This window comes from Odocoileus virginianus, chromosome 13 (assembly GCF_023699985.2).
Source record: "Odocoileus virginianus isolate 20LAN1187 ecotype Illinois chromosome 13, Ovbor_1.2, whole genome shotgun sequence".
In the NCBI taxonomy this organism is placed as follows: Eukaryota; Metazoa; Chordata; class Mammalia; order Artiodactyla; family Cervidae; genus Odocoileus; species Odocoileus virginianus.
In genome coordinates this window covers 28,699,677-28,723,252 of record NC_069686.1, presented here as the reverse complement: position 1 = coordinate 28,723,252, position 23,576 = coordinate 28,699,677, and the positions used below count along the sequence as shown (strand labels likewise).

Below are 23,576 nucleotides of genomic sequence, written 5' to 3'. Positions count from 1 at the left end.
AGATTATTTTAAGCCCGAGTTAATGCAGGATTTACAGCTTGATCAAGGGAAATCATTGTTTAGAATGAGTTTGTTAATATCAGCTCAAAGAATTTCTTCTTTCCATTCCTCTGAATTTTCATTACAATTTACTTTTAATTTTTAGTTGGAGGATAATTGCTTTGCAGTGTTGCGTTGGTTTCTACCATACAAAGTGAATCAGCCATATGTATGTGTATATCCCCTCCGTCTTGAACCTCCCTTCTACCCACCCCTCAAAAGAATTTTTAATCCAGCTTTCAAGCTAATTTTCTGTAGTTGAGGCTCATCATATAGATGGGAGATCAGTTTTGTATAATTTGGTTATAAGGGAGCTCACGGTTTAATACAAGCAGCAGAAAAGCAAGTTCTCCATCAAGGAAATGGAAACAGGCCAGGCAGCCACGTCTCAGCAAGATGGGGCGGCTAGAGCTGAGAAGAGAGTGTGAAAGGGGTGACTGGTGCTGGCTGACTGGTCAGTGGGTGCTAGTTCACAGTAGGCGGGGAAGGGAGCCCTACATCTGAGCTGCTGTGCCTGTTTCAAGGTCCCAAATTTCTAAACTCGGTGCTCTTCTGTTGAATTTAGAAGAGGAACTTGTTTTGATCATTGTTTGTTACCAATGAGATGCTTCCGATTTCTCCTCTGCCAAGGCCTGGACCCAGGATCTCTCTTCTTACATCAAAGGGTTTCTTTGTGACTCTGTACTGCTCCTTTGGGATGGGCCAGGCTACTCTGGTTGTCGTTGGGTGTGTTTTACAGTGGAACTCCGAAGTGGCTGATAAATATACAGTCCTAATGGAAGAATTCTGAGACACAACTCTTAATTCACTTTCAAAGGAAGTAAAATGGCCTTGTTCCAGAAGAGGGATTTGGTGTGCCTGCCAGAAGGAAGTACTGAGAGCTTTATGTGTATTGAATGTATTGAATGATGGTTCTTCCAGAAGATAGTGTGTCCTCCCACCACCATTTCACCATCTACAGCATAATATGTTGCACCCATGGCATTTTAGACCCTTTTTACCTGGATATGATGAAACGTTCATTTGTATTATCCCAGGGCTTCATAGCTGTATTGACTTCAACAAAATGGTAGACTTGTATTCAGTTTAATGCAGCTATTTTAAAATTAGGGAACACATTAATAAATTAATTTAACAGTGTTAAAAGGCCCCCTTTCAGGTTATGTTTTCTGCTTGATGTTCTTTTATGTGGTTTCCTGCCACGTGAAGTGACAGTGGGTGTGAGCTGAGCATTTCCAGGAGACTGCAGTGATTATAGAACAGGGCTTTCTGATTTCTGCTGTGCTCATTCATTAGCTTCTATGGATGCACTTGAACCAGACCTCCTGTGGAATTGGGAGGGTTTTACCTCTGGGCTTGAGCAGTGACTGCTTAGTCTAATGGGTTTGCTCATTTCTCCCATGTTGCATATTTTATAAACTAAAAGCATATTTTGGAAGGAAATAGGAAAGTGCCTTACATTATAGTATCTGCTAACAAGCTCGGAGTCTGGTAGATTCTTCACTGCCTACCCTTTTACCCCTGAAGCTGAACTTCAGTTAGGTGGGAATGGTGGAACTCCCCTGGTGGTCTAGTGGCTAAGACTCTTCACTTCCAATACAGAGAGGCTGGGTTCCATTCCTGGTCAGGAAGCTAGATCCCATAAACTACAACTAAGAGTTCTCATGCCAAAAAGACCCCTCATGCTGCAACTTAAGATTCAGTGCAACCAAATAAATAAAAAAAAATTTTTAAAGAGGGAATGGCAAGATTGTTCAAGTATCATTGAAAAGAACAGAAGACTCATGTTATAGACTATATGCAGTGCTGTTTGTCTAGGGATTAGAAGGCAGGTTGCTACAAACAGAACAGGAGGCAACATTCGGGGGTGGACTGAAGTAAGGTGGGAAGGACCGTATACTGAAATCTCTTGAAAGTGTTTGCATGTTAAGATCCATGTAAACACAGAGAAACTGCCGTTTGATAGGAAAGGTGTTTTGGTATGTGAAACAGAATAAGGACTAAGCAGGGGAAAGAAAGGTGATGCCAGCTTCCCCAAGGGACATAGTTTCCTTGGGGGGTGAGGATATGGAAACAAGTTCCAAAGGCTGCCTGCCTTTACTGTCACTAAGCCTGTTACAGAGCTGTTGCTTCATTCTTAATTGTCTCATACAGTGGAATTTTTTGGTCAAAGGTTATAAAAGTAAGTTGGCTAGGTTTGGTGATTGTTTTGCTATACAGAGATTTTCTTTGGCAAAGCATTTGTTGAAGTGGAACTGATTTAGAAAGCTGCAGTCTGATTATTATTTTATATGCCACATCAAAATACATAACACAGACACATTATTCCTTCATTAAAAAGCAGAATGAGAAGCCTTTAAAATGATATCTTGAATAATCCAGAAGTTGGATAATTGAGCTCTACCCTTTTGGACTACTGTTTTTTTTTTTTTTTTTCTTTTCTTTTTTTTTGTCCTTTGAAATACTTTCTAAGTGAATCACAGAATACTGTTTAGTTTAGGAAACTAACAAGCAGAATTACCAGCCAGTTTTCTTGAGACTCTTAACTGATAATTGCCTTGGACTTAATGGCACTTACCTTTGATAGGTTAGTCCATGGTGTTTTAATAGATGTTCCCTTTACTCAGCTTAGACAAGTCTCCCTCTGCTTCTCCATCTACCCATTCCACCCCCACCTCCTTTCCCCACCAAAAACCCCTCTTTCCTGCAGCACCTTAAAATGTACTTCTCACCCAGATGTTAGACACCATGTGTGTATGCCATGAATGTATAATTAATTTAATTGTAGAGGTATTAGCAGTAGATTTATTGCAGCATGAAATTATTGCTTTCCCTCTGATTCTTTTGGACTCTGAATAGTGTTTGGGCTTTTGAAAGCATGTATTATTTAAATAGCAGAAGTGAGCTAATTTTTGTAGCATCTGAGAATTCCTCGGAGTGTGTGAAAGGACAGCATGTTGTCATCTTGGGTGTCACCTGGGCGTGGGACTGAGCACTGCAGCGTCACTGCTGCTTCTCTTTCATCACTCTCAGTGGCTGTGATGACGCTATGGAAAGTGGAGGGAGCCAGCAGGTGGTGGCTTGCAGCCCTGATAAGCAGTGGTCCTTTTCGAAACAATGTGTTCATGTTTATCATAGACCTCTGGAGTTGCTGGGCCACTCTGTTCCCTACTTTGGAACTGAAACTGTAGTCATTGAATATCTGCAAAGAGGTATTTGAAACCTCCTATCTCCTGCCTCTGTGTCAGACTTGGGCTTTTTTGCAATCCTTTCTTTGAAGTGCTCTTTACAGTCTCTTCTTATTAAACCATCGGTTGTCAAAAAATTCTGAACTGAATGTCATGTTTTAAGGCATCAGGATAAGAAGGTAAGTGGAAGCCTTTGGAGGCTACAGGCGTCTCTGTGCCCTCTGGGGTTGAGGCAGCAGGTCAGACAATCTGGGCTCTTCCAGCTCTGAACCGAACCAGCTTGTGGCCAGAATGTAGCTGGGGTTACTCCTTCTGTCTCAGCCTTCAACATGTAGGTGTGTGCACAAGGAGGTGTGCTGAAGAAGGGTCATTTGCAGAGCCCCGAGTCAGAGTCCCAGGTCCCAGGTGGGAGCCTGGAAATATGTTCTAAGCAGTATTGCTATAGGGAGTCAGGGTGATGGGTGTGGTCCTACTGGCCATCTAGGAAGTTTCCCATGCCCTGATTGTGAAGGACCTGGAGAGAAGCTAGATGTTGCCTTGGATTCCTATACCTTAGGCTCACTTGGACGTCCTGCATAGGGAATTAGCTGTATCTTTCTAAGCGGAAAGATTTGTGGGGAGTATTGACATACTGTGTGCAGCATGTGTGAACAGGCTGTGGATATGCACCGAAGAAGCGTCAGTGTGTGCTGCCGTAGAGTCGAGCGGTCTGATGTTTCTCCGTGGCCTGGGACATTGAGCAGGGCACATGGTCAGTTGGCCTCTGGAGACGGCAGCAGAGTGGATGCACTGTCGCAGAGCCGGCCATGAGCCACCCACGTGCCTGCTGAATGGCGGAGTGAGAGGAGATGGTGCCAAAAGTGAGGAAGAAGAGGACCGAGGCCTTAGGAGGGGAAGTAGGGAGGGCGCAGATCAGGCAGATGGTGCTGCTCGGTGGTCGGCTGCTGCTTCCGTGCCCGTAGGGTAGCCAGGGGGTGTTCAGCAAGCAGATGGCCCAGCTTGACTTCCGTCCCTCGAAATCCTGTCACACTGATGGTTTCACCAGTCTTAGAAGCCTTAGCCTTGGAAATAGGAACTCCCTCTGCCCCATCATTCCCCCTCAAGTGATGTCTGTATCCCTGTAAGATAATCATATGTCTAGGATCATCATTATTTTTTTAATGGACTCCTTAACCCCCAAACCAGATTGGGTTTGATTTTACTTAGATTTTTCTCATTGTGACCTAGAATATATATATATATATAAATAGGAGAAGGTTCCTTTTTTAAGATGGAAGCATGAACTGTGTATTTGCTTTAAAAATTTGCTGAGACATAACAAAATTATTTTGTACTGATTATTTTTATAATTCACCTTATGTGTGCTTGAATAGATCCTTAAAACTTTTTAACAGGTAACTATGTGCCATGACTCTTACTTATTTGATCAGAGGAAAATGTGATTACTTATTTTTAGAATTAAAAAAGTACACAAACATAATATAGTATAATATATAATCTATAATGTATACATAAAAATTGGAAGCTTTCTGATAAAGTCCACTTGGTTACTTTTGCTGCCAAGAGCTGACTTTTAGGCTTCTGAGCCCTGAGGAATTGTCCATGCAGAATCTGCTCACCTAGTTAGCAAAGCTGGGATTCTAGTGACAGTGGAAGACTCTCTCAGGCTACAGAGGTGACAAGGCACTGTGCTGTGTTTGCAGTCAGTACTGAAGCTTTACTGAGTTTCGCTTGATTCAGGTTTCTTCATAAAAATTTTTGGTGAGGTCTGTCTCTTTCCTGGAGTAACGGAGATTCTGGCAGCCGTATCAACATGACTTTGGCTCAAGAATGAGGAGCTCTTGGTTTTGTCCACTTCTCAATTAACAGCACTGACAGAAAAATTAATAGGGGTGGGCAAACAAAACCAAAGTCAGTCTGAAGTAAATTTTGTTGAAAGCCTGAAATGAATGGCTCTGTTATTTATAATTTTTCATATTTTGGGTATGATATTAAACTCAACTTTGAAAAGACTAAATTTCAGTTTAATATTACAGCAACGAGCTCAACCAAATTGGAAGACCTGAGTTATTTGGATGGACAGAGAAATGCTCCCCTTCGGACATCAATTAGGTTACCGTGGCACAATACGGCCGGAGGTAGGGCACAGGAAGTTAAAGGTATTTACCTTTGCATCTGCTGTGATTATGGCTGTGATGAGCTCGTTCACTAAACATGGAAAGTCTGTGGTAACCAGCATTCAAGCCAGCTGTTTTTAAAACATGAAATGAAGTGTATGTGTGCAAGAAGTTTGTATCTCTATGGTGTCTTAGGAAACCATCCTTAACAGTTTTGGAGTCTCCTCTTATGTTATGTAATTAACTTGCTTCTGGAGTTGAAAAATTATTCTGCAATATGTTGTTTTGAAGTGAGTGGTGGTTTAACACTCAGGGATTGTTTAACACTCACTAGAATTTTTGGTCACCAACAAAGAATCAGCTTTGTTAACAGTTTCTTAGGCTCTGTGGGCCACCTTCTGCTTCTGGCTGAAGTGCACAATTGAGTAGCCAAAAATCTCATAATAAGGGTCAAAGTACCACCACACACCAATAAGAGCTGGGACACTGTCTTTAGGGGAAATGCGTTTCTGTTTTTTCCTGTAGAAGTGGAAGAAACAAGTCTTAAGTACTATTTCAATAAACTGATGAGACATGATTTGGCCCCTTCATCATCACTTTCTCTAATCCTCTGTGTATCTATCTTGAGTCATGTGAATAACTTAGAAGCATGAAAGGGCTAGAGTCATTTTAATAGGACCCTTTGTAAGACCAATAAGGTATGATAAATGAGGTATTAGGAAGTATTATAAGAACCATGCTGAAGTACTTGCAGACCCCTTGTATTGTAAAACCATACAAGCAATGAAAAACTGAGTTTTTTAGTGTATAAAATTATGACATTCTTCTAAAATAATGATTTTTTTTTTCCTAAGCACGATTTGCTCCCTACAAGCCACAAGACATTTTGTTGAAACCATTATTGTTTGAAGTACCGAGCATAACCACAGACTCTGTGTTTGTGGGAAGGGATTGGCTCTTTCACCAGATAGAAGAAAACTTGAGGAACACAGAACTGACGGAAAACAGAGGCGCGGTGGTTGTTGGAAACGTGGGCTTTGGGAAGACAGCCATCATTTCTAAGTTGGTGGCACTGAGCTGCCATGGAAGCCGCATGAGGCAGATCGCTTCCAACAGCCCCAGCTCATCACCGAAAAGTATGTCTGTGTTTAACCGCTGGTCCAGTTTATTGCATGAATGTAAGAAAGGTGGAGGGAATTGCTGTCTGGATAGACACAAATTCCCCGTTTTCCTCATGTTCCAGCTGCTGTGTCAGGTTTGTGATCACGTGCTGGAGAATTCTCTGTCTTTCACAGTCTTCTGTAGGTATGACCTGGGGTGAGGCCAGGCCTCCCTCCTGTTCTCCCAGCTGTCAGGCCTGTCACCCTCCTGATGGGGGCAGTGAGGCCTGATCAGGTGCTCTGAGGAATTCAGGGTCCTAAAATTCGGGATTAGTCTTCTGGCAGAACAAGCCAGAAGGAGTCTGTGCAGAATTCTTTGGCATCCTGTTTTTCACAGCCTTCGTCTTCTATGCTGGACTTACCAAAATTATAAAAACTAACTTCAAATGGGAAGGAGTGACAAATTTGACAACCCATAGCTTATTTTATGTGTAGTAAAACAAAGTGTTTCTAACAGGGTGAACAGGAACAGGGAGCCAGGAAAGATTTTTTTTTAACCAAAAATAATAAAGGAAGCCAGGAACAGCGGTTCTCCTGGGAGGGCACCTGGGTAATGGGAGACAGGGCTGAGAGGGCGCCTGTATTCCCATTTGGGCCTTTGCATTTGATACCATGTTCACTCATTAGCTGTTAAAATACTCTCTGGGTCCAACCAAGAAGTATGTTCAGCATCTCACACTATCCTTGTAAATAATGAAACTGGTCTCTTCACTGCAGCTTCAGATTCCTCCCAGGATGTTCCTTTCACTCCACTGCTCTCACCAAGTTCTTCTACAAGTGGTACTGGTGCGGCTAAATCCTCCGCAGTGTCTGGGTCTGATGCTCCTGAGAACCGGAGATCACGAGAGGATGCCGTGAAATACCTGGCTTCCAAGGTAACCTGCTCCTGCTCTATGGGAGCCTTCCAGAGAGAGAGATTTGCTAGTGTGGCTTTTGAGAAATGAATTTATAAAGGGATCTTAAAACGGAGACAAGAGTTGCTTAATTCGAAAATATAACTTTTGATAAAATTGTGATAGAGTACTTCAAATAAAAGTTACTCATGAAAATTAATATCTTAGGACACTGGCAGTGGTGTCATTGATGTCATTAAATGATGAATTGAAAGAGTTCCTCAGAGCCGCCATGGTTATCATTGCACTCACCACAAATCCATCTTGTAAGCACATGCCCTCCTTCATTTTTCACTGGGTATAAAAGCAGGAGGTTGGGAGCCTTTACCATGCCCCAGGCCTCCTCCCCCACCCCCACTCTGTTGCTAGGGCCCTTGGTTAGAAGTGTCTTTCTGTCAGAGGTTTCTTGTGATGTTGTAAAGAGACTTGGCTGACTTTCCCTTCCTAGGACCTGATCATCAAGGTCCTTCTGAAGTTTTCAGTCTGCTCAACATCCAGCTCAGGTTCATAAGCTGCCCTCCTGCACGGTAGCAGTTACCACTCTCATTTCTTGTGAGCCACTTGGGTCTCCCAGGGTAGAAGGGGTGTGAGCTGGTGATGGTGGAGAACTGCCACAAGTGGACAGTGGTGAGAAGCATCTGTGAGGAACCCCCTCAGGTGAGGTTGGTGCAGGGGAGCTGAAACGAATGTTCCCCAGCCCTAGATCCCTGCTCCTTGCTTCTGCTTTCCCGATGAAGGCTATTCCTCACCCAGCCTGGGCAGTCCCAATGCCCTGACCACTGATTTGGGGCAGTCCTCTGGCCATGAACGGGTGATCTGAGATGAGGGATATGGTGCAAACTTCACAGCCACCCTGTGACAGTGGTTTTTAAAACCAGTTTGGGACCCACAAGAAGAAATACATGTTATCCTAAACACCTGGTGTTCACACACATCATCACACACACAACTGAAGCAAAAAATTGTATATTTATTCTTACATCTATAAAGTTCACTGTATTAAATTAAAAAAAAAAAAGGCTTTATGGCTCCAAATTTATTTCATGCCCCTCTCTTGGGTTGCCAGACTTCCTATTATCAAACACCATGCTAGGTGGACTGTGGTGCTGGCTCGCTGGTAGTTTGCACAAGCTCACAGGTCCCCTTGCATTGTTGCTAAACTCTGTCCAGTTGACAAGGGAAGAGCAGTCCTCTTCCCTCTGAGTGTCCATGATGCGTGTTCATTCGCTTCAGTCGTGTCCGACTCTCTGCGACCCCATGGACTGTAGCCCACCAGGCTGCTCTGTCTGTGGATTCTCCAAGCAAGAATACTAGAGTGGCTTGCCATTTCCTTCTCCAGTGTCCATGATAGATGTAATCAGAAACAGAAGTCACGTGGGTTCCAAATTGGCCACACCTATCTTGCCACCTGCTTTGTAAGAGTCTGTAGACCTGGAATCAGACCCCAGATCTTCCACTGACTGTCTGTCACCCTGGCAGGGCATTAACCTGTGTGTCTGCTGCCCTCAGCTCTGGTCCATAGCCAGTGGATCTTGTCCTGCTTTTGCAGAGCTTGTAGGGCTGAGTGGGACAGCAGTGACACAGACCCTCTGAAAAGCATAGAGTACTTCACATGAATGTGTTTTGACCTTTCTCACCTTCCTTACCTTGTACTTAGGGCCTCCGTGGTGGCTCAGTGGTAAAGAACCCTTCTGCCAAAGCAGGAGACACAGGTTCAATCCCTGGGTCAGAAACATCCCCTGGAGAGAGGAAATGGCAACCCACTTCAGTATTCTTGCCTGGGAAGTCTCATGGACAGAGGAGCCTGGTGGGCTGCCGTCCATGGGGTCGCAAGAGAGTCAGACACGACTTAGCGACTGAACAACCACCACCACCGCCAGCTTGTATTTACATTCATTCTCATGGGGAAAGTCGCATACTTTACATTTGTCTGCAGTATGCCTCCCACTCTCAAGACAAAGCTACATCTGGCAGTTTCCTTGGGGGTCTCTCTAATGAATAGCCTGCTGCCACTTCAAATCCATCCCCCAAAAAAGGATCCTCTCAGCGCTTGGGCAGGAGCCTTCCTTCTGTGTGTCCCTTCACACGACCGGCAGGATTTGGGTAGTGTCTGCTGTTGAACTTCTCCGTGCTGTCGCTGGAAGTGCGGGCAGGAGGCTGAGGGCCTGAGCCAGGCTGCCTTGCCCTCTTGCCAGCAAGAGGAAGCAGCAGTGACTTGGCAGCCTGGCTTTCGTTGCCACCAATTTTGTTTGCTTTTTGGATGCCGGAAATGAGTTTCCCAAGGAGATGCTGCTCTTTTTGAAAACAGACATGTAGTGACTGTGATACTAGTGGGTATCAAGAATATCCAGATGGCTCGAAATTGTTTTAAGCCAGGGTAGAATTTACGTTTCCTGAATAACTTTTATTCGTTTATATTCGAGACAGAGGGAGTAACTTGTGGTGATCTTAGGGGCAGTCAAGACAGATTTGTGGCTACAACTTAAAGTCTGCCTAGAGTTCAGCAAGCTTTAGCATTCCTTCCAAAGTGGAGGAATTGCTGAATCCATTAAGCTAAATGATGACTCAGTCCTGGGGAATAGAAGGAACGTGTCTTGTTAGAGAATGGGAGGACTGCATCCCATTGGAGAGCGTGGAAGGAGCTGTGCGGAGAGGATGGGGCGATGCTGACGGCTCTGCTTCCCCGCAGGTCGTGGCCTACCACTACTGCCAGGCCGACAACACCTACACGTGCCTGGTGCCCGAGTTCGTGCACAGCGTCGCGGCCCTGCTCTGCCGCTCCCACCAGCTGGCCGCCTACCGGGACCTGCTGATACGGGAGCCGCAGCTCCAGAGCATGCTCAGCCTCAGGTCCTGTGTGCAGGACCCGGTGGCCGCCTTCAAGAGGGGCGTGCTGGAGCCGCTCACAAGCCTGAGAAACGGTACCTCCCAGCGGCCGGCCATGTCCTCCCTCTCCCCGGGATGGTCCTCAGAATGGGGGTGGGAGTCTGCCCGGCCCTGGGGGAGGGAGTGAAGTGGGCACAGGGAGGATGTGGGGGTGGGCATGTCTTCTCCCCTTCCTCAGAATCCTCTGTCCAGGGCCCCACCTTGTCCCCCTCCAAATAGTGTCCTTATAAGTGGAACACCTCCAGTAAGAATTGACTCCCCAGTTGAACATTTCTAAAGTAGCTAATTTGTAACCAGAGGTTATTTAGATGACTGGCTCCCTAGAAACTGCTGCCTGCATATTTTGCACTCCTCAGTAGCAAGGGAGTACATTGGGAGTACGTTGATTGTTTGGGGAACTTGCCAGCGTGTTTTTCTAGGGGCCTCTGTTCCCTGGTGACTCAGATGCTAAATCTGCTTGCAATGCAGGAGACCTGGGTTTGATCCCTGGTTTGGGAAGATCTCCTGGAGAAGGGAATGGCAACCCACTCAAGTACTCTTGCCTGGAAAATCCCATGGACAGAGGAGCCTGGTGGGCTACAGTCCATAGGGTCACAAAGAGTTGGACATAACTGGACGGGCACACTTTCACTGTTCAGTTGAAGCTAAAATCATTTCTTGAAGTGGCCATTTGGGTTTTTTTGCCCTTGACCGTCTCAGTAGGGGCATTAGTGATATTATGGGCCTTTGTCTATTCATCCTTCCTGCCCCTTGCTCCTTACCTTTTGAGCTAGTCTATCTGCCTCCATAGCACTTCTGCCATTTGGTGCCAGGGAGAGGGGAGGGAAACAGATAGGCCATCACTGCTGCTCATCACTGGGCAGGAAGCTGGCACCAGTGAATAGAAAGCTAGGTTCAGGCTTGGAGGTTTCTCTGTAGCAGAGTTCTTGCCTCCACTGGCTATGTGCCTTTGGTGGGATGCTCTGACCTTCCAGGGTCCTCTTGCCTTCCCAGAATCCATCAAGGGAGCTCTGTGGGGCGGGGTGGGGGGACAGGACCTAGAGTCTTTTGCAGGTTTCATCTCAGTGTGTGCTGGTTATCTTTGCTGTCACTCACCCCAGTGACAGGAGTTTTTGAAGAGCTAACTGTAATCATACACGTGGGTGAGATCCTGCTAATGTGTGTGATGCAGTATGTTTCTGAAAACTGTTTGGTGGGAATTGATCTTCTTTTGGCTCTCCACTCTGGTTTTCATTACAAATTTAATAGAAAATATGCTTCTGTGGAAACCACTTTTTCTGCCATATGTAAACCTTTTTAGTTTTCCCTAACACTTTAAATTGTGCATTAAAATACACTGGGTGGTGCTATCTTATAGAAATGTGTAATTTCTTAATTTAAGAAAAATCATTTTATCTTTTAGAGCAGAAAATTCCTGAAGAAGAATACATTATTTTGATAGATGGCTTAAATGAAGCTGAGTTTCATAAACCTGATTATGGAGATACGCTTTCGTCATTTATTACCAAGATTATTTCTAAATTCCCTGCTTGGTTGAAGTTGATTGTGACTGTAAGAGCAAATTTCCAGGTAAAAAAGAATGCTCAATCTCTTTCTAAGACCCTGTGCCCCAGTTTTGCAATTTTTATAATTATAATTTTAGGTTAACATTAACAACTTAAACTGTTGTAAATCATTTTGCTGCTGAATTGAAAACTGTATTAGAACTTTGAAATATTAGTGCACAGAGCCCTAAACAGGCAAAGCTCTAACCTTTTTACCCCCGAGGCACATTTATCAAGGTGTCAGGTAAGTTCCCTAATTTCATTAAGCTAGAGTGGTGCTTCCAAAATGGAAATGCCTCACCCCAGTTCATCGCAAACTCAGTTTGGGGGACTGTTTTAGGTGCCTGGCCAATAGTCTACTAGGGTTTCAAGTTATTCTTGCCGGTAGTTATTTGTATGGGTTTGCAGTGAATTTTTTTTTTTTTTTTAATGAAGAGGTAAGGGAGAGATAAAGGAGGAAGATTTTTAAGGCCAATTCTGAAAAATGGTTAAGTTTTTCATAAAACTTAAAGATGAGATAACACTTGCAGCAAAATGAAGAGTGTGTGTGTTTTTTAAAAATTGTATTCCTCATCTGTCCCCTCATTTGAACTCTGTAATTATATCTTAACAACCATTGACTCCTTCCATCTACCCCTATCCATTTATAGTAAAGATGCGCGACATGGATTTTTATTTTTTTCCCTTTTAGGATGATATTTATTTTAAAATAGTATTTGGGTTCTTCTTTTCCTCTTTAAAAGGAGAATTGGACCTCGTGTGCACTTGGTGTTTGTTTTTATAGACATTTGATTCATACACTTTTCAGTCACTTTTCCACAGTGAACAGAGTTTGGCAGTCAGCAGCTCGGGAGCAGGAATCCTGTGTTCTGTGTTTGAGCTGTGTTGAGTTTTCAGAGTCTCAGTTAGCATCCGTGTACAGGGGGGTAACTGTCCTCAGCCTGCCGCCTACAGCTGTCACATTCGGTGAGGACGTTACCGAAATGACAGTGGGACGCTTAAACAAAAAAAGGGACAAAATTCACCTCGTCTGTTGGGTGCTTACCTGTGGGATGGGAAAGGGACAGGGTGTTCTGTGTCTACCTGCTGGTCCCGCAGGTATATTTGACTTTGAGAAAGTGAATGACTCCATGCAGTCAAGATTTGTGCACCTGTGTATGTCACACTTCAATTTAAAAGTTTACAAAAAAAACTAACACCACCATAACACATAGTGGGCTATATGGAAGTCCGACAGCTTCACTTCAGCAGTCCCTGGGGCCCAGCCTGGGGGCAGTTTCAGAGGGCCTGGTTAGGTATCTTGACGCACACTGAAGAATGCCTCTGATCGCAGTGTCCGGCCATGGTCTTAGATGCACAGTGTTGGTTTGTGTCTGTCCTTGTTGTATCACCAGCTGCACAGTGTAAAGATTATGGGTATCAGGTCACCTGGGGGTCTCCGTGCCCCATTGCTGGTGCAGCCAGGTTGTCACTGCCAGCTCAAGGCTCTTCCATCTCACTTGGCTCCGCATCCTCGGATAAGAGCCTCAGGAAAGCCTTTTCTGATTTGATCTCGCATCAGGCATTTCTTTCACATAAGCTTTTTATCTTCAATTTATCCTATTACACGTTTTAAGATAAAACAATGAGTCCCTGTAATCCATGAAAAGCCCCCTTGAAAGAAAACTCGGGGATCTGGTTTGAAGTGCAGCTGACATGAAAAAGAAATCTCTGTGGAGTGACACGGTGGGTCCTATTGCTTTGCAGGAAATCGTCAGCGAGCTGCCGTTTGTCAAGCTGTCCTTGGATGACTTTCCGGACAATAAAGACATCCACAGCGACCTACACGCCTACGTCCAGCACAGGGTCCACAGCAGCCAGGACATCCTCAGCAACATCTCGCTGAATGGCAAGGCCGATGCCACCCTCATCGGCAAAGTGAGCAGCCATCTGGTTCTGCGGAGCCTCGGCTCCTACCTGTACCTCAAGCTCACCTTGGACCTCTTCCAAAGGGGACACCTGGTCATCAAGAGCGCCAGCTACAAGGTGGTGCCTGTGTCTCTGTCTGAGCTTTACCTGCTACAGTGCAACATGAAGTTCATGACCCAGTCTGCTTTCGAGAGAGCGCTTCCCATTTTAAACGTGGCCCTGGCGTCCCTCCACCCCATGACGGATGAGCAGATCTTCCAGGCGATCAACGCCGGCCACATCCAAGGGGAGCAGGGCTGGGAGGACTTCCAGCAGAGGATGGATGCCCTCTCCTGCTTCCTCATCAAGCGGCGAGACAAAACCCGCATGTTCTGTCACCCATCCTTCAGGGAGTGGCTCGTGTGGAGAGCAGATGGCGAGAACACAGCCTTCCTGTGTGAGCCCAGGTATGACGGGCCGCTTACCCAGCAGCTCTGTGCAGGAAGCCTGATGCCTGGCTGGCGAAGGGATCACAAACACGATTCATGGTCTTTTGCAGAAAGACAACACAGCATGAATGATACAGTGAAAGTTGCTCAGTCCTGTCCAGCTCTTTGTGACCATGTGGACTGTAGCCCGCCAGGCTTCTCTGTCCATGGGATTCTCCAGGCAAGAATACTGGAGTGGGTTGCCAATCCCTTCTCCAGGGGGTCTTCCCGACCCAGGGACTGAACCTGGGTCTCCTGAGTTGCAGGCAGATTCTTTACCGCCTGAACCACCAGGGAAACCCTCAAACAAAAACTTCCTTCCTTTTTTTTTTTTTTTTAAACTTTTTATTTTGTATTGGGATACATACAGTCAGTTAACCAGCTTCCCAGGTGGCGCTGTTGGTAAAGAATCTGCCTGCCAATGCAGGAGACATGGGTTCTATCCCTGGGTTGGGAAGATCCCCTGGAAAAGAGAATTAACTCACTCCAGCATTCTTGCCTGGAGAATTCCATGGACAGAGGAGCCTGGTGGGCTATAGTCCATGGGGTCATAAAGAGTCAAACATGACTGAGCACATAACCAATTAACAGTTGTTGTGGTCATTTCAGGTGAATAGTGGAGGGACCCAGCCTTATATATACATGTATCCATTCTCCCCAAACCTCCCTCCCATTGAGGCTGCCACATCACATTGAGTAGAGTTTCATGTGAGAGCTTCCCTCCTTTAATTGCTAGTATTGTAGGACTCCTCAGTATATCTGGATGAAGGAGAAGCTGGGTGGTTCCCGGGCGGTGTTTCTTTGTGATTCTCTTCTAGGTCCCTGTCCCCTCTCTCAGGGGCAGGAGCAGGAAAGTGTGGGACCAGCTGCAGGGAACAGCTGGCTTCCCTCAAGCCTGTTCACGGCTGTCTTCCTTCGCGAGGGTGGGAATCTGCAGACTGTCTCTCAATGCCGTTCTGCCACCTCTTGAGCTTATGGCGTCTCGTCCCAGGGATCTGATGCATCTGTGGCCCCAGAGGGGAACACAGCCATCACTTCTGGCCACCTCATTTTGTACTTGTGTCCTGCAAGGATAGCAGATTGGGATTTGGGGTCTGGAGGAATCAGGTTCAGAGTTCAGGTGCCTCATTTGCGGTGGAGCGGCTGCATCCGAGAAGTCAGAGGTTCACTGAGGGTTTGCAGCAAGGCTGAGCCAGGACACAGCTCTCCCCACTGTCAAGGGGAGGAGGTAGGTGGGAAGCCTGCCCACCCTGCAGTATGGTGTAAGTCAGGGTGAGAGACTGAGGAATTTGAAGTGCAGATCCTCTTAGATAAGGGTGGGTTCATGTCCAGCATCATTGCTCCTACCTTCTCTGATTCGGAATTGCTCCAGGCCCTGTGTAAGAGGTCTGACAAGCCTCTCAGCTCCTTTGGGCTGCCCTAGCTGTTTGATCCGATGCTAAGGCCCAGAAATGAAATGAATAAACACTTGTGAGCCATATACTCCCTTTCTCCCATGAATATTTTTTTTAATTTATTGATTTTTAACTGGAGGATAATTGCTTTACAATATTGTGTTTATTTCTGCCGTACATCAACATGAATCAGCCCCAGGTATACGTATGCCCCTTCCCTCTTGAACCTCCCTCCCACCTCCCACCCCACCCCTCTAGGTTGTCCCAGAGCACCTGATTTGAGCCTCCTGGGTCACACAGTAAATTCCCACTGGTTATCTGTTTTACATATGGTAATGTATGTTTCTTCCATGAATATTGACTTATCATTGACTCTCTTGGTCTAGCTGCTCTTTTATGTTGTAAATAGGGTGTTTTCTTAGGTGACACTGGGCTAAGAGTTTATTGTCTTTTGAAAGTGCTTTGGGACAGTAAACTAACTCCCAGGTTATTTAGCCAGTCAGTAAAAACTAGGTGACAGATGTTCTATGATACATTTAGCTAAGTCAGACCACTTTACAGGAAGATAGTAAAGTGGAGAGAAGCCTTGCTAACATGAGGTAGCTGGGCCTGGCTTGGCCTGTGGGCAGAGTTGAGCAGAAGGAGGTACTGTATATGGATGATTTTGAGGTGTTAAGCTTCAGAAATTAGGGATGGCATTGCTCTTAGAGCAAGTCAGAAAGGCAGAGGCACAGGGCTGGCTTTGCTAGGCAGGAGCTGCTTTGGATTTTAGCAGTGTGAACTCATGGGGTTGGTGTTGGGGTTCCAAGGCAGGTGGGGTCTAACAATTGGAAGAGAGGTTAAAGTTAAAAGATCTGGCATCGTTGATGGAGAGGCAATGGTGGGACATGATGAGGAAGTGCAGTTGGGGGAGAGGGAATGTTGGACTTCTGGGACAAGGAGAAGGATTTCTGGGAAAGTGAAGGAAGTAGGCACTGCTGAAAAGTGAAGGAAGGTGAGGATTCAGAGGAAGCCATTGGCTTTTCGTTGTGGGAGGAGGGTCCTAGATCTCCAGGAGATTCCTTCCGTTGGGTTGTGAGGAGTGAAAGAGGAGAGCCAGCATCCTGGCATGGAAAGTAAAAGGGTGGGGAGGTTTGGGGTTGAGGGTGGGGGAAGAGTTTTGGTTTATGTTTTAAACAACACAAGGGATTGGGATGTTGGGAGCATCCTTGAGACAGCATGTTCATGGAAACACACTCCGTGAAGGGGGAGAAATTGGAAACTCGAGGGCATGGGGTCAGCGAGTCCCCTCTTTGCCTCTGCAGCATCCATTCACGACACCATTCTAGCTTGATTTCGTCTTGTTTAGTGTCTCCAGTCCAGTTGCTGAGAGCTCCTCAGGGCAAGGACCTCACGTTGTTCTCCATGAGATCCCAATATCAAACAAGGTGCTGGTTCTAGGAGGATGTTAATGCACAAATGACTGGATAAGTCGGGTTATGCTGAAGAAGAGCACAGGGGCTCAGATACTGCATAGACTGTGGTCACACTCTCCTCAGTCATATCACCTACTTGGGCACATTATTTACCTGTACAGGCCTCTGTTTCCCCCAAGCAAACCAATTTGGAATCGTGATACTTCATGATTCACAGGGTCAAACAGGTTAATAAAATAACTTAGTTACTCTTTCTGCATCTGGCATGTGGTAAAAAGCTGGACATGTGTACGCTTTGGAAAATGGACAGTAAGTGCAGGTAGACTTAGAAGGAGGCGTGTGATCTTAGGACCAGGAAGGAAGGATGTAAAGGTGTATTCAGTGTAGAGGAGCTCGGGTACTCAGTGACTGTGTGGTGAATTGTTTCCTCAGAGAGGGGGGAAGCCATGTGCTTAGCTGAGAGCCCCAGACACCTTTGGCCCAACCACTGAAGGGTTGGTGGTCATCACCCACCAGGGCCAGCCAACCACAGTACTTAGCAGGTTTTGTGGTGGTCGCAGCTAGCATGGCCACAGAGCTAGCAGACTGGGAGACTGAGGGTGGCTGAGCCCATGGGTGGGAGACTGGCCCTGATTAGTCATGTGGGACTAGCCCATCGATGTGGACCAGGGAGGGCGTGGACCACTGGAAGACAGTAGAGTGGTTTCCATGGGAGCAGGGAGGTTCTCCTGTGAGAAGGGGAACTGAAGCTTGAGGCCTGGGAGGTAGTGTGTGCAAGGGAGCGCAGGGTCTGTGCTCTAAACCCTTACAAGACATTAAGTGGGAGACTCAGTGGCAGTGTGGCCTTAAATGTCACATCTTCTCCTGTAGGATGAGAAACAGTCTGTGGTTTCCACCTGCCCTGATTTCCTCATCTGTAACATGATGGATAATTGAGAAACAGGCAAGCATTTGGATAGATAAATATGATTAAAATGATGCATGCTTTTAATCCTCTACATCAGCAATGACTAGAAAACACATTTAGAAGAATGCTTTTCTTTTTCACAGTGTTTATCTTTTTCTCTACAACTAGCCGCTTTTTCTCAGCAGAACAAAACTTCACAGGTGTCAGGTTAATAGATATGAAAATGATTCACCTCGCACAGCAGTTGGCTGCTGTTGGAATAAGCCGCCCTTAGCATGTTTTCCAAACAGACTGGCGTAGGTGAAGGCATGGAGTCCATGGGAGACAGAATAAGTTCTACAGACATGGAGGGGAAAATGGGTATGGTGGCTCCTTCATGAGAGGGCTAGTAGGGGGATTAACTGGTGGTGTCAGTAGAATGTCCATCCTGTGCCCAGACACAGCAAACACACTCATACAGCTTAGCTCTCTTACCCCACTAGGAGCTGTGTTCCTTTCAAGCCTAAAACGCTAGTTGTTTGCTGATCGTGAGCTATTTCTGCGTGCAGCCTGGTTTTTCTTTCCCTCCCATGGTAAGGGCTTGTCCTTTGGCCCAGGTCTACCCTCAGTGGTGATTGTACTGACAGGAGGCCTAGGGTCAGGTCCAGTATGGTTCTGCTCCATCTGTCCATTTGCACATATCTGTCCTTCATCTGTCCATCCATCCAAGAAATGCATATTTGGGTTCTTACTGAGTCTTGGGCATTGGCTAGGTGTTGTGACCATAGCTGTGACTTAGACAAGACCCTTAGTCTCATGGAGTTTGTGTTTTTGTGAAAGACTTAAATTACAAAAGAGTGATGGCCGATGAACACAGAGTGGGTGGTTCCACAGGCAAAGACTTGCCCTGTCCTGGGGCTTCTCTCTGAGTCACTCCACAGAGATAGGGGAGTCCTGAGAAAATGACTTAAGGAGTAAACAGCATTGGCATCCTCTGTGAAGAAGCAGCTTTCCACCCATCTCATACGGTGATGCTGAGACCCCAGGAGGAGAGTTCAGGGGTCGTTTGGTGGTGTTCACCCCAAGGGCCTGCAGGGAGGGGCACTGGGGTCTTTGGTTACCAGCCTTTGTGTTTCTCATCCTAGGAATGGGCACGCTCTGCTGGCGTTCATGTTCTCGCGACAGGAGGGCAAGCTGAACCGCCAGCAGACCATGGAGCTTGGCCATCACATCCTGAAGGCACACATTTTCAAGGTGAGCCCCACACCGCTGGAGGGAGGGTTTCATTGGTACCACACTGAGGTTTTGGTTCTGGAGACAACTTTGTGAGCCCATGCCTAAAAGTAACCATTGTTCTCATTTTTCCACCCTCTAAATCTCTTAAAAGTTTCTACTTCATTCATTCCCCTTTGTTTCCTTGTTAAATAGTTATAGAAGAAGCTATGTGACCTCTGTAGTTTCCTACCACCTGGATTTTCTGATTGTGTCCTTGTTTCTTGTGGCCTAGTTTAACTTGTTCCTTTTTCCTCTGGATTTTTTATTCTTGGGTAGTTATTTTGAGCAGTTTAATCAGGTTCAGGTTTGATTCCTCCCTTACCACCCCCCCACCCCCCACCCCGCATATCATAATTACTTTATATAGGTAAACCTTGTTATACTGCACTTTCGCTTTATTGTGCTTTGCAAATAATTGTATTTTTTCTTACAAATTGAAGGTTTGTGCCACCCCTGCATTGAACTAGACTTTTGGCATCATTTTTCCAGTAGCATTTGCTTACTTCATGTTTGTGTCATATTTTGGAAAATTCTTGCAATATTTCAGACTTCTTCATTGTTACTTCTTTTGGTGTTCTGTGATCAGCAATCTCTGATGTTACTAGTACAACTTATTGGAGTCTCAGATGATGGTTGGCATTTTTTAGTAAGAAAATATTTTTAAATTAAGGTATGTATTAGTACATTTTTTAGACAATGCTATTGCACTCTGAGTAGACTACAGTATAGTGTAAACATAAAGCTTTCAAGTGCACAGGAAACCAGAAAAATTGCCTGACTCACATGGTCGCTGTGGTCTGAAACCAAACCTGCAATATCTTCTAGGTCTGCCCGTTAGAGTTAAAATGCTCTGTAAAGTCTGTGTGAGTGTGCTTGGCGGGAGGCCATCAGCCATGACTGGTCTCTTCCTTCGTTAGGGACTATAAATGGTGATATTCTAACATTTACTCTTCCTTTAATTGATTAGAGAACCTCTACAAAGAGAAACTTTTCCGTCAACTGCCATCCTTTCCGCCAGGCGGACAGTTAATGTAGCAAAGTCAGGCTGGTTCCTTGACCCTTGGTTTTAGGAGGGGAATGCTTACAGGTTCAAGTCTTTCCTGAGCACACAGCCTTTGCCTCGTGTTCAGCGGGGACCTTCACCCGCTTCAGATGCATGTGGGAGAGGAGATATTGAAGCTGATTTGCTGCTGTTTTTTCCCAGGGCCTCAGCAAGAAGACGGGAATCTCTTCAAGCCACCTGCAGGCCCTGTGGATCGGGTACAGCACTGAGGGACTGTCCGCAGCCCTGGCCTCTCTCAGGAATCTCTACACTCCCAATGTGAAGGTGAGCCACCCTCTGCCAGGGGAGCCAGAGCCCCCTTGCCTGATGGCTGTTGCATCAACGGTCCTGCTTTCCCCTGCCCTGGGTTGTGGGCAGAGGAGGCTGGGACGCTTCTAAAGATGTGCTTTTCCTGGTGTCACACAGACGTGACTGCTCTGTTGCTGGTTCTCTTCCACAAGTCTGGCTTTCGCTGAGGCGGCAAGATGTGGGTGGTCAGGGGCTACCGTGTGAGCTCATGGTGACTGTTTCAGAGTGAGTGAGATAAGGGAAACAATTCACAAAGGAAACCAAAGGTCAGAGTGGGATTTCCAGGGAAAATGGACTTTTAAGGCATCCTACCTTCCAATCTGGACTATCTCTTTATGGTTCATAGGAAATTAAGCCCTGATGAGTGACAAAGGGATGGTCACACAGAGGGAAACTTTACTAAAGGTTTTGTACACACGTGTATTTATGACCTTGGAAAGTGTATCAGGGTCTGCCTGCTCCTGAGCCAAGGGCTTCCTCACTCCCCATCAGTGGCTATAATTTCACAGTGTTTTGCTGAGCTTTTCAGAGTAGATTTTCCCTCCTCCGTTAATACAGTCTTAGAATCTGAAGCACACAGAGGCCAAGTATCTGCTTAAGGCAGCAAAGAGGGGTTAATACCCATGGAGTGTGGGAACCACTGACTTAACATTATAGCTATTTATTACCGTCTTCCCCAGTGCAAAGTAAGATGAGATCCTAATTGTCTTCACATTTAGATTTCTTACCTGCTTGATGTAGCTGCTAGACTCCAGGCCTTTCAGCCTCAGGCCCTGATGTGTTGGCTGCCTTCAAAAGCTCTGACGTCATTTCCCAGATAGCCAGGTTCTCCCCTCTAGTCACCTCCATGAGAAGTCAAACCTGTTCTCTTGTTAGTAGCCCAGGATGGCCTAACATTGTCACCAGGTGGTCAAGGGAAGCCCTAGAAGTTTCCAAGAATCTTTTTCTTCTCCTCACTTTGGTTCATCAAACCCACATGGAAAGGGGACCACATGCCTAGAGATGGTGCCATGAAAGACTCTTGTCCCCACACCTTCTCTAGCCCCGGGGGAACCTCTGTGCCTCTGTCAACATGTCCCACTGTCAACATGTCCCACCCTCAGCACCTGCACCTTGGACGTGTGTCTGGGGATCGAGGCCTTGCAGAGCAGTGCCCCTCTTCTCCCTTCCCTGCTTTCCTGGTGTATAGTGGTCCCTTGGATTCGTTCCAGGTCCTTCCACAGATACCTAAATCCAAGGATGCTCAAGTCCCATATTTAAGGGCACAGTATTTGAATATAGCCTACGTATATCCTCCCATATACTTTAGATCATCTCTAGAGTGCTTCTAATATCTAATGCAATATAAAGACTATGTAAAGAGTTGGCGCACAGAAAATTCAAGTTTTGCATTTTGGAACTTTATGGGAAGTTTTATTTTCAAATATTTTTAATCTGTGGTTGATTGAATTCACAGATACAGAACCTACTAATACAGAGAGCAGGCTGTATTTCCTTAATTTTTTCTCTCTTTTTCAATGGAAGTGTAGTTGACACAGATTTTAGGTGAAAACCTAATGATGTGATATTTGTTTTTATAGCACAAAAGGTCTTGTTGAACAAATATCACCATATATGGTTATAAATTTTTTCTTACAGTGAAAACTTAAGATCTACTGTCTTAGAAACTTTGAAATATACTGAATTATTATTGGCTTTGGTCCCGCGGAGTACATTACATCCCCCCTTGCTGGTTTTTAGAAGTGGAGAGTGTAACAATGCTGACAGAGGAGCCTAGGTGTCAGGAAGGACCCAGCAGGGCTCTGACCCGGGGGCGGCTCGCCCACAGCCCTGCCGCCCATTGGAGCTTGGCTGTTGGTTAGAGAGAGGCCACCACCCCCCTAGTGGCTTCAGACAAGGTCTTTGCAAATACAGAAGTGCAGGGGGACTCAGTGCTGTTAGGGTTCCAGTCTCCAGAGGCAGAGGGCTTATTGGATCTCGGCTGGACTCACCCCTGGCCAGGGCGCCTGGAAGCAGAGCAGCCCTGGAGAACTGCTCCCAGGAACCCCTGTGTCCACCCTGCGCTCTGCAGAGGGGTAGACTTGAGGGCTGTGTCCTGACCAAAGCCACGTGCAATTTCATGGGGTGAAGACAGGGAAGCCGCTTTTGTCATTTAGGAGCACTAGCTCTAAGCTGCTGCTTCTGGTCAAAAGGAGCACTTCCTTTCTAGATAGAGTTACTCTGAAAGAGGAGAACGTGCCAAGGACGTATTTCACGTGATGAAGAAATTGTGTTTGGAGTTTTTGTTTTACTTGTTATAGAAACTGGAATTGAGTTTACTGTAATAGTTTCATCTCTCATTTCAGCTGAAGTATATCTTTTGGCTTCTCCATAATGAATAAAATTCTGTAATGATGGCAAAGAACAAAGAAAAATTAAAATGGAAGTATCTGTTTTCACTGTTTTAATGAATTATGGGCACAAAAGTTATTTTAATGTGGAGAAAAGTAAATGGGAAACGTCATACTCTGTTGAATATGAGTTTTTAAGACAATAAATTAAAAGGTACAGTGTAATAGTGTAATGAGCTTGACCCACCTGGGATTATAAACTTTTCTCTTTAACATATTTGCAATTTTAAAATTATTCATCTTTACTTTGTTTTATAGAATTCCAGTGTCGCCTACACCTAACATTATCCCCCCAAACTGTATAACTTAGTCACAGAATTTTAAGACTTTCTATTATCCTTTTGTTTCTTTTGTCTTTCAAAAAAAACGGGGGGGGGGGGAGTGATTTTTCACAGAATCTTGAACAAATTACAGTAATTTAAAATTATGCATGCAATTAAGGAATTTTTTTTAGAGAGTATTAAATGTTGTCATACAGGAAAGGATGTCATTTTGAGCAATAATTGCAGTTTGCCACTTTGGTAAATTAAAGCTACTTGCTCTGGAGTAATTACTTGGTAGTTGAATTTTAATTTTGGTGGCATGCCCGTGATTTCTAACAATGTGATCTACCATAGCCAAGCCAGGCTCATGCCAGCCTGGGCTCTGGCTGGCCCTCTGGGG

At 45.5% G+C, this 23,576-nt stretch overlaps 1 protein-coding gene across 7 annotated transcripts in view; it reads left to right on the top strand.

Annotated features, from left to right (window-relative positions):
• Window positions 1–23,576, top strand: part of TANC1 (tetratricopeptide repeat, ankyrin repeat and coiled-coil containing 1) — a 237,793-nt gene that overhangs the window by 177,016 nt on the left and 37,201 nt on the right. For 5 of the 7 annotated variants that reach the window (XM_070476149.1, XM_020880380.2, XM_070476148.1 and 2 more), the window contains 8 exons: window positions 5,264–5,386; window positions 6,199–6,480; window positions 7,222–7,379; window positions 10,087–10,318; window positions 11,686–11,852; window positions 13,574–14,181; window positions 19,043–19,151; window positions 20,377–20,499. In XM_070476149.1, the coding sequence (XP_070332250.1) occupies window positions 5,264–5,386; window positions 6,199–6,480; window positions 7,222–7,379; window positions 10,087–10,318; window positions 11,686–11,852; window positions 13,574–14,181; window positions 19,043–19,151; window positions 20,377–20,499 (1,802 nt within the window). The remainder of the gene's footprint in view (window positions 1–5,263; window positions 5,387–6,198; window positions 6,481–7,221; window positions 7,380–10,086; window positions 10,319–11,685; window positions 11,853–13,573; window positions 14,182–19,042; window positions 19,152–20,376; window positions 20,500–23,576) is intronic. The other 2 variants (XM_020880382.2, XM_020880381.2) reach the window with 1 other exon arrangement.